Source organism: Bubalus bubalis, chromosome 1 (genome assembly GCF_019923935.1).
Source record: "Bubalus bubalis isolate 160015118507 breed Murrah chromosome 1, NDDB_SH_1, whole genome shotgun sequence".
NCBI lineage: Eukaryota > Metazoa > Chordata > Mammalia > Artiodactyla > Bovidae > Bubalus > Bubalus bubalis.
In genome coordinates, this window is record NC_059157.1 from 191,268,494 (window position 1) to 191,279,262 (window position 10,769).

General features: G+C 46.1%; 1 protein-coding gene across 1 annotated transcript in view; it reads right to left on the reverse strand.

Annotated features, from left to right (window-relative positions):
- LOC102397781 (aryl hydrocarbon receptor-like) overlaps positions 1–4,785 on the reverse strand; it is a 51,206-nt gene extending 46,421 nt beyond the window's left edge. Inside the window, 1 exon segment of the mRNA XM_045165357.1 lies at positions 4,553–4,785. Within this exon segment, the coding sequence (XP_045021292.1) occupies positions 4,553–4,629 (77 nt within the window). The 5' untranslated portion in view covers positions 4,630–4,785.
- Positions 4,786–10,769: the final 5,984 nt, after the last annotated feature.

The window sequence follows — 10,769 nt, forward strand, 5'->3', positions numbered from 1 at the left end:
CCTACCTGGGATGTTGAACTTGACCAATCCCCGACTCTGCCTCCTCACATCTTGTTGTGGTTTCTTTTTTATATCTTTAGTTGTAGAAGATCTTTTCTCCTAGCCTTCAGGTCTTTCTCATCAATAGCTGCTTTGTAAACAGTTGTAACTTTGGTGTTCCTGTTGGAGAAGGTGAGCTTAGGGTCTTCCTACTCTGCCATCTTGGCCACTCCCTAAATCAACTGGAATTCTCATTCATTGGAAAACTATTTCACAGTTTCTTAAAATGTTAAATATTACCTAACAATTATACTCCTGGGTACTTATTTGAATGAAACAAAAATATATGTTCACTAAAAGCCTTATACAAGAATCTTCATAGCAGTTTGTACATAATGGCCCCAAGCTGGAGTCAGTCCAGATGTCCAACTATAAAAAAAAGGATTTTAAAACTCAGACATTAATAAAATAAAATAATTGACCATGGAGAGGAACAAACCACTCATACTTGTAGTAACATGGATGAAATTTAATTGTAAAAGAAGTCAGACACAAAAAGTACACACTGTATGATTCTACTTCTAGGAAATTCTAGATTGGGAAAAACCTAACCCCTTGTGGTAAGAGCCAGATCAAAGTTTGCTCTGAGGAGCTGGAAGAACTTTCTGGGGTTAAGGAAATGTTCTATATTTTGATATCTTTTCATTAAGCTGACTGAATGGTTAACTTAGATCTGACCATTTCTCTATCACATCAATAAAAATGATACATAGGAAAACATTTTAAAATGTTTACCCACAAAACATTCTTCCCACAAGGAATTCCTAGGCTTAGATGTCTCAAAGGTGATTTCTATCAACTACTTAAGGAATGCATGTGTGTGTTAGTTGCGTAGTTATGTTCGACTCTTTCCCACCCCATGGACTGAAGCCTATCAGGTTCCTCGATCCATGGGATTTTCCAGGCAAGAGTACTGGAATGGGTTGCCATTCCCTTCTCCAGGGGATCTTCTCAACCCAGGGATCAAACCCAGGTCTCCTGCTTTGCAGGCAGACTCTTTAACTGTCTAAGTCATCATGACTACCTAAGGAATAAAGGTCCAAATTTACACAAACACAGAGAATTGAAAAGGGCAGATATCCCTAAATGGTTTTTATGAGACTAGCATAACCTTCATTTCTAAATTTAACAAGAATAGTTCAAAAAACAAAAAGTACAGGCAAATCTCACTCACAAGCAGACATGTTGAATCATAAGTTTAAAAGTAACAAACCAGGACTTGCACAGTGGTGCAGTGGTTAAGAATCCGCCTGCCAATGCAGAGGATGTGGCTTTGATCCCTGATCCAAGAAGATTCCGCATGCCACAGAGCAACTAAGCCCGAGCACCAAACCTGTGAAGCCTGTGCTCTGCAGCAAGAGAAGCCACTGCAGGAAGGAGTCCGCACATGGCAACTGGAGATCAGTCCCTGCTTGCAGTAGCTAGAGAAAGCCCTTGTGCAGCAACGAAGGCCCAGCACAGCCAAAAATAAATGAATAAATAAGAAATAACAAACCAAATGCACCGAAGTATGAAAAGACAATGCCTTGCGACCAGGTTGAGCTTATCTCGATGCAATTTGGTTCAACATCAGAAAATCATTAAGGTAGTTCATTACATTAAAAAGTTAAAGTATAATTATCTCAAGAGATGAAGGAAAGTATTTGATAAAGTGTGAAATCCTTTAGTAACACAAAAGTTTTAACAAAGTTGGAATTGAAGGGAACCCCCCCTGCCCCGAGCCTACAAAGGGTACTTGCAAAAAACTTAGAGCAAATAGCACAATTAGTGAAAACATCTGGTGGATGAGTGAATGGCTGCAACAGTGCCACTCACAAGCCCCAGCTCAGGCCACTTGGAAACCAGAGTCAGGAGAGCCTGGTTCTCTTGTAGCAGTGAATCCTTGTATGGAAGTTTGTGTGTGCAGAGCACCTGGATTCAACTGCACACAGATATAAGGCTTTAAACTGAGGTTTATGTTCAACCACACACACACACACACACACACACACCCTGCATCACTGGAGAAGCCTGTCCCCAAACTGAATGGATGACTTGCATTAAAATCAAGGGAAGGCACGTGTCTCTGGGGGAGGGGCTCTCCAAGCTCAGACCCAGGGTCATCTCATAGATTTAAAGGGAAGATGGAGGAGGAGTTCTTGACGTTGTCAGCAGCACTTCCAGACTGACAAACAGTGCCACAGAGTCTCTGGAGCATTCTGAGTCATGTGCGCTCAGTCGTGTCCAACTCTGAGACCCCATGGACTGCAGCCCTCCAGGCTCCTCTGTCCTTGGAATTATCCCTGCAAGAATACTGGAGTGGGTTGCCACTTCCTCCTCCAGGGGATTTTCCCCATCCAGGATCAAACCCTTGTCTCCTGCAGCTCCTTGCATTGCAGGCGGATTCCTGAATGCAGTATTGGACCAGGTGTTGGCAGCTGCATTCTGCTCTGCACACCTCCCAAGGGCTCTTATTCATTTAACAAGGAAATTGACTTCAAGTCCAAGGTCCTAATTCTTTCCAATGTGAACTTAAACCATGTGCATTTGCATACAATACAGTGACAGAACACACAGACCAACGCTGTTAACAAGCCGCACAAAACAGGTGCAGGCTCTGCATCCCGGCTCCACCAGAGAGCGGCTGCAGCATGGATGCGACCATCAGCTGTGACCCAGTTTCTGGGGAAGATCAGCCAGCCAAGGGGGTAGGGAGGGGATTCAGTACTCAGCCCTCTGCCTCCCAAAGTGGAGTCTGTTCTCCAGGTGACCTGCCCCACAAGGTCTGCCCTGGTCTGTAGATAGGATCCCAGACTCTTCAAGAAACTTCATAGATGGGCTGGGTCCAAGTGAGGTGGCAGGTAAAGGTGCAGCCTTCTTACCATCCAGCCTGAGGATCAAGTGCAGTAGTACATTTGAAATAATTCTGAAAGCAAGAGTGTAAGGTTTTGCAAACAAGAAGGATGTTACTCCAGTAAATGACTCTTACATGGCAGACAATGAGCTGTGTGCTAACCGAGAATCATTGTTCAAAGTCCTCAGACCATCTCATGTCAGCTCTTGTTTATAATTATTAAGGAAACAAGAGTACAGTTTCTAAGAAAACAATGCTGGGTACTTTAGAAAGAGTCAAGGAAGCCTGGTTGAAGAAAACAGCTGCTGTTGGATTAAGCGTTCTGTGAAACACGGGAGAAAACTGTCTCATATCTGGATTGTGATGCAAGCTCTTTAAACTGTAGACGGTACATTATGGGAACGATTTGTGCAGTAAAATGGACCAGCGTCACGAGATTGGCAAGTTCATATATGTTGGTGCGTTCACTTAAATTGTGTAAGTTACTCAAAAGACTCTCATCCCCGCCATTTTAAGCACCTTTTCCGATTAACCAGTGATTACAGGTTCGCTGATCTGGAGAGAGAACGTCTGACAGGCTTCGTTCTGGGATACTGGCGCTCCGTCGCAAAAGCTGCGCGGTAGCTCTTTTTGTGTGTATGTGGTAAAATACACATAACAAAAATGCTGCCATATTAGTAATTTTAAAGTGTGCCATTCGGTGGCATTAAGTACACGCGCGATATTGGGTCCCCAGTACCACTGTCTAGTTCCAGGACTTGTTCATCCTCCAAAGGAAACCCCTTACCTTCTATCAGTCGCTCCTCCGGCCCCGCTTCCCGGCTGCTTTGGGTAGATCGACACGATATGAATGGAATCATGGAACAATTTCTCTTTTGTATCTTGCTTGTCTCAAGGCATTTTTTGTATTTAAAAAATAAATGTAACTAGAAATTTCTCAGACATGGACGCGCCTCCGGCGCTGACAACACTGCGCCCCCTGAGAAGCGCGAGTCTCCAGGGCCTGGGAGGCGCTCGGAAGACCGCGCGGCTCTTGCAGCCTCAGGGGCCGCCCAAAGACCCTCGGAGTTCTGGCCAGGGGCTCTGCCCAAGGAGCCTCTCCTCCACTGGACTTTCGATCCACTGTACTCAGAAGCATCCTCCCACCACCCCCACAGGGCCTGGAGGGGACCCCTCCGGGTCAGTTCGGGCCAGACACACACCCGCAGGGGTCCTCACCCAGTAGGGGTCCTCTCCCAGCAGGCCTCGGCATCTAGTCTGTAAAGGGGTAGGGTCTCCCATACCTGCAGACCTGTCCCTTCCAGCCGCACTGTGATCCGGGACCCCTACCGCACGTGTGCGCGCTCGGAAAACCCAGCCTTAGCCCCGGGCGCGAGCCCCAGAGGCACACGTCACTAACCCCGAAACCCGGTGATTCCCAGGGACTAGTGTCACCAGCCCGACCCCAGGCCGAATTCGGCTTTGAGCTTGTCAAGAACCCAGCAGGGGTGTCAGGGGTGAGGAGGGGACTCTAAAACGAAATCTATCCTTCCCGAGTCGATAAAGTCGGCGATCGAACCCCCGGGAGACCCGCAGAGAGCCGGGTTGAGGGCCGCGGGAGGACTAAGACCCCCTTCCGCACCCCCAACCAGGTTTCCGGGTCTTCACTGCCCTCCCGGCCCCCACCTCTGCCACGCATACCTCTTGGGCACGGCTTTTTTCCTCTTCTTCATGGCGTACTGGCCCCCGGTGGACAGCATGGGGCCCGCAAGCGGCATCACAAAGGGGCGCGGGGCGGGGATGCCGCCCAGCTCCTGGAAGCTAGTCCGCCCCCCGGAGCCTGTCTGCTCCGGCTGGTTACTCCTGGGGGTCGCCAGGGCGGAGGTCTGGGCGCGCCCCTTCAGACTGTGACCGCGCAGGACACGAGTGCCGAACCCGCGTACACCTTGGAAGGATCTGCACTCGCCAGTCCCAGGGCGGGAGAGCGCGTTGCTGCGGGCGACTGGAGGGCTCTCCAGGAGTCCCTCCTTGGTGCGTGAGACCGAGGGGCGTCCTCCGGGCTTGCAAGGGTTGGCCTCCGGCGAGAGATGGGGAAGCAGGCGCAGAAGTGGCGGGCTCCCCCGGGGGCTCTCTGTCCAGGCTTTCTCATACGAAGGTGCGCGCCACAGTCGCAGGTAGCAACTCACTCACATCAACACCAGGCTAATTTGGAAACCGCGCGTCTATGGACGAAGACATCCCCGGAAGGAGTCGGGAGAAGTCCTTGTCCCCGCGCGCGGCCCCTCCCCACGCGTGTCCTTGGATGAATAAGAATCCAGACCCCAGACTGACTCCCTTTTCCCGCAGCGTCGCGTCCAGCAACTGCACTCTACGGGCAGCAGGTCGCCAAGGCGCAAACTCGGGACAGGTGCCCTGGGAACTCGGTGAGGTGTTGGCGATGGAAGGGGGCGGAGGGAAGAGCTGACAGGATCCCCGGCCCTGCCCACCGACGCGCCCGGCAACCAGTAGTCCAGCCGCCTGGAGAGTCCAGATCGGACCAAGGAGGCAGACGCGCAGCTCCGGGAAGCGAAGGCCCGGTGGGTGCGTAAGTCTGTGCCCAGGAGCCTTTGTACTTAATTCTGCTGGATGCATCTATGTGTGTGAGGCTCTGGGTGTTTTTCGGAGCGAGATATTGTATAAATACTGGAAATGCCTTGGGATCGTCCACACCCACCGGTGACGAGTGAGATACGATTACTCCAGCGTGTGGTGTGTGTGTGTGTGTGTGTGTGTGTGTGCGCGCGCGCGAGAGAGAGAAAGCACACATGCATGCCTGCTCTGGAACCAGGGGTAGACTGTAGTGAATATGTCTCGTTTTCTGTTTACTCTGTAAAGAGAAAAAAAAAAAAAAAAAGATAATTCCAGGTGTTTGTATCTTGTTCTCAATCTCAAGGAGAAAGAATTTAAAAGATTTCACCAGCAGCTGTAATGGTTGGTGTAAGTGTGATGTAGATGCACTATCAGATTAAGTACATTTCCTTCTATTCATAGTTTCCCAAATCTTTTTTTTTTTTTATCATAAATACCTGTGTAGTTTTTACAGTGATATTTCTTTTTTTTTAAGTTTTTTTTTTTGATGTGGACCATTTTTAAAGTTTTTATTGAATATGTTACTACACTGTTTCTATATTGTTTTGGTTTTTGGCCCGGATGCACGTGGGATCTTAGTTGCCATGACCAGGGATCGAACCCCCACTCTCTGCACTGCAAGGTGAAGTGTTAACCACTGGACCTCCAGGGAAGTCCCTTCAGTGATATTTTTGCATTGAAATGCTATGATTTATTTGTTTGTGCCATTGATACGGTTAATTGCTTAAGTTGATTTTTGAACATTGAATCAATTTGTTTTTTGGGAATAAATCCATTTAATTGCCATGTACTATCTGTTAAATTTAATTTTTTAATGTTTTGTTTAGGAATTACAGTCTTGACCTTCAATGTTTATTTCCCTTTCCATAAATGTCTTTGTAAATTTTTATATCAAAGTTATGCCAGTCTTATATGCTGAGTTGGGATTGTTCCCATTTTTCACTTTCTCTGGAAGAATTAACGTTTTTTATTTCTGCCATCCAGTCTGGATATCTTGGTAAGAAGCTGACCCAGGTCGGAGGGAGGCAGAACCTACCTGTAACAGAACTGAAGAGTAGAGAGAGGATCATCTGAAGGAGACAAAGACAGAATGTGTAGGACTTTTACTACCTGGCTCCTTTCCACACAAAAAGGACACAGTGTCCAGTCTGGAGACCTGGGGAAACTTCTTGACTCTGTGTCTATGCATGGCTGACTTCCCTCCTACACCAACCAGCACCAACCATCAGAACCACGTGAACTCCGTTATTTACCCATTCTGGCTTCTTGGTTGCAATTGTGGGACCCAAATAGTCAAGGGACCCAAATCTCGATTCCTGCCACTTCCCCCTCAAAGTGCTCACTATTTCAGGGGCTGGAAGTTGCACCGAGCATGGCTGATCATTTTTAGAAAATAAAGGAGGGAATGCTTCCCAAGGCATTTTGGGGCCCAGCACTACCCTGATACCCAACCAGACAAGGACACAGCAAGAAAAGAAAATTGCAGGCAGTATCTTTCATGAACATGGAACAAAAATCTCAACAAAATATTAGCAAACTCATACATGAAAAGAATGACATATAGCCACTTTCTTGTTGTACAACCTTTGTAATTTACTTAACTGCTCTGAACGCTGTTAAGTCACTCAGTCGCGGCCAACTCCTTGCAGCCCCATGGACTGTAGCCGTCCAGGCTTCTCTGTCCTTGGGATTTTCCAGGCAAGAATACTGGAATGGGTTGCCATTTTCTTCTCCAGGGGATCTTCCTGATCCAGGAGTCAAACCCACATCTCCTATGTCTCCTGCATTGGTAGGTGGATTCTTTATCACTGAGCAACCTGGGAAGCCCATTTACCAAAAAAACAAAAAAACAAAAAAAACAAAACCTTCCTGTGGACAGTGCTTGGAGACCTGTTACAGTCTTCACTCTCCTCAGTAGTAGGTACAGGGTTTAGGCCTGTAGCAGAACTCCGCATCCGACTGGGAATGGCCAGTGGACTAAAGTAGGCACAGCACTGAAGGAGAGATAAGAGCGCCTTAAGTGAAAAATCGAAAGAAATAGAGGAAAACAATAGTAGAATGGGAAAGACTAGAGATATCTTGAAGAGAATTAGAGATACTAAGGGAACATTTCATGCAAAGATGGTTACAATAAAGGACAGAAATTATATAGACTTAATAGAAATAGAGGCTGGTAAGAAGTGGTGGCAAGAATACACAGAAGGACCATACAAAAAAAGGTCTTAATGACCCACATACCATGATGGTGTGATCACTCACCTAGAGCCAGACATCCTGGAATGTGAAGTCAAGTGGGTCTTAGGAAGCATCACTGCAAACAAAGCTAGTGGAGGTGATGGAATTCCAGCTGAGCTATTTCAAATCCTAAAAGAGGATGCTGTGAAAGTGCTGCACTCAATATGCCAGCAAATTTGGAAAACTCAGCAGTGGTCACAGGACTGGAAAAGGTCAGTTTTCATTCCAATCCCAAAGAAAGGGTTAGTTGATCTCTGGTTCCTCTGCCTTTTCTAAATCCAGCTTGAACATCTGCACAGTTGCACTCATTTCACATGCTAGCAAAGTAATGTCAAAAGCCTCCAAGTCCAGCTTCAACAGAACATGAATTGAGAACTTCCAGATATACAAGCTGGATTTAGAAAAGGCAGAGGAACCAGAGATCAAATTGCCAACATCTGTTGGTTCATAGAAAAGCAAAACAGTCCCGGAAAAACATCTACTTCTGCTTCATTAACTATCCCAAAGCCTCTGACTATGTGGATCACAACAAACTGTGGAAAATTCTTAAAGAGATGGGGAAACCAGACCACCTTACCTGCTTCCTGAAAAACCTGTACTCAGGTCAAGATGCAACAGTTAGAACCAGGCATGGAACAATAGACTGCTTCCAAATTGGGAAAGGAATATGTCAAGGCTGTGTATTGTCACCCTGCTTATGTAAATTATGTAGAGTATGTCATGCTAAATGCCAGGTTTAATGAAGCACAAGCTGGAATCAAGATTGGAGGGAGAAATATCAATAACCTCAGTTATGCAGATGACATCACCCTTATGACATAAAGTGAAGAGGAACTAAAGAGCCTCTTGATGAAGGTGAAAGAGGAGAGCGAAAAAGCTGGCCTAAAACTCAACATTCAAAAAACTAAGGTGATGGCATCAATCCCATCACTTCATGGCAAATAATGAGGAAACAATGGAAACTGTGACACACTTTATTTTCTTGGGCTCCAAAATCACTGTGGTTGGTGACTGCAGTCATGAAATTCAAAGACACTTGCTCCTTTGAAGAAAAGCTATGACAAACCTCAGATCAGATCAGATCAGATCAGTTGCTTGGTCGTGTCCGACTAATTGCAACCCCATGAATCGCACCACGCCAGGACTCCCTGTCCATCACCAACTCCCGGAGTTCACCCAGACTCACGTCCATCGAGTCAGCGATGCCATCCAGCCATCTCATCCTCTGTCGTCCCCTTCTCCTCCTGCCCTCAATCCCTCCCAGCATCAGAGTCTTTTCCAATGAGTCAACTCTTCACATGAGGTGGCCAAAGTACTGGAGTTTCAGCTTTAGCATCATTCCTTCCAAAGAAATCCCAGGGCTGATCTCCTTCAGAATGGACTGGTTGGATCTCCTTGCAGTCCAAGGGACTCTCAAGAGTCTTCTCCAACACCACAGTTCAAAAGCATCAATTCTTCGGCCCTCAGCCTTCTTCACAGTCCAACTCTCACATCCATACATGACCACAGGAAAAACCATAGCCTTGACTAGACGCACCTTTATTGGCAAAGTAATGTCTCTGCTTTTCAATATGCTGTCTAGGTTGGTCATAACTTTCCTTCCAAGGAGTAAGCATCTTTTAATTTCATGGCTGCAGTCACCATCTGTAGTGATTTTGGAGCCCAGAAAAATAAAGTCTGACACTGTTTCCACTGTTTCCCCATCTATTTCCCATGAAGTGGTGGGACCGGATGCCATGATCTTCATTTTCTGAATGTTGAGCTTTAAGCCAACTTTTTCACTCTCCACTTTCACTTTCATCAAGAGGCTTTTTAGTTCCTCTTCACTTTCTCCCATAAGGGTGGTGTCATCTGCATATCTGAGGTTATTGATATTTCTCCCAGCAATCTTGATTCCAGCTTGTGCTTCTTCCAGCCCAGCGTTTCTCATGATGTACTCTTCAAAGAAGTTAAATAAGCAGGGTGACAATACACAGCCTTGACGTACTCCTTTTCCTATTTGGAATCAGTCTGTTGTTCCATGTCCAGTTCTAACTGTTGCTTCCTGACCAGCATATAGGTTTCTCAAGAGGCAGGTCAGGTGGTCTGGTATTTCCATCTCTTTCAGAATTTTCCATAGTTTACTGTGATCCACACAGTCAAAGGCTTTGGCATAGTCAATAAAGCAGAAATAGATGTTTTTCTGGAACTCTCTTGCTTTTTCCATGATCCAGTGGATGTTGGCAATTTGATCTCTGGTTCCTCTGCCTTTTCTAAAACCAGCTGGAACATCTGGAAGTTCACGGTTCACATATTGCTAAAGCCTGGCTTGGAGAATTTTGAGCATTACTTTACTAGCATGTGAGATGAGTGCAATTGTGCAGTAGTTTGAGCATTCTTTGGCATTGCCTTTCGTTGGGATTGGAATGAAAACTGACCTCTTCCAGTCCTGTGGCCACTGCTGAGTTTTCCAAATTTGCTGGCATATTGAGTGCAGCACTTTCACAGCATCATCTTTCAGGATTTGGAATAGCTCAACTGGAATTCCATCACCTCCACTAGCTTTGTTCTGAGGCCCACTTGACTTCACATTCCAGGATATCTGGCTCTAGGTCAGTGATCACACCATCGTGATTATCTGGGTCATGAAGATCTTTTTTGTACAGTTCTTCTGTGTATTCTTGCCATCTCTTCTTAGTATCTTCTGCTTCTGTTAGGTCCATACCATTTCTGTCCTTTATCGAACTCATCTTTGCATGAAATGTTCCTTTGGTATCTGATTTTCTTGAAGAGATGCCTAGTCTTTCCCATTCTGTTGTTTTCCTCTATTTCTTTGCACTGATCGCTGAAGAAGGCTTTCTTATCTCTTCTTGCTATTCTTTGGAACTCGGCATTCAGATGTTTATATCGTTCCTTTTCTCCTTTGCATTTCGCTTCTCTTATTTTCACAGCTATTTGTAAGGCCTCCCCAGACAGCCATTTTGCTTTTTTGCATTTCTTTTCTATGGGAATGGTCTTGATCCCTGTCTCCTGTACAATGTCACGAACCTCATTCCATAGTTCATCAGGCACTCTA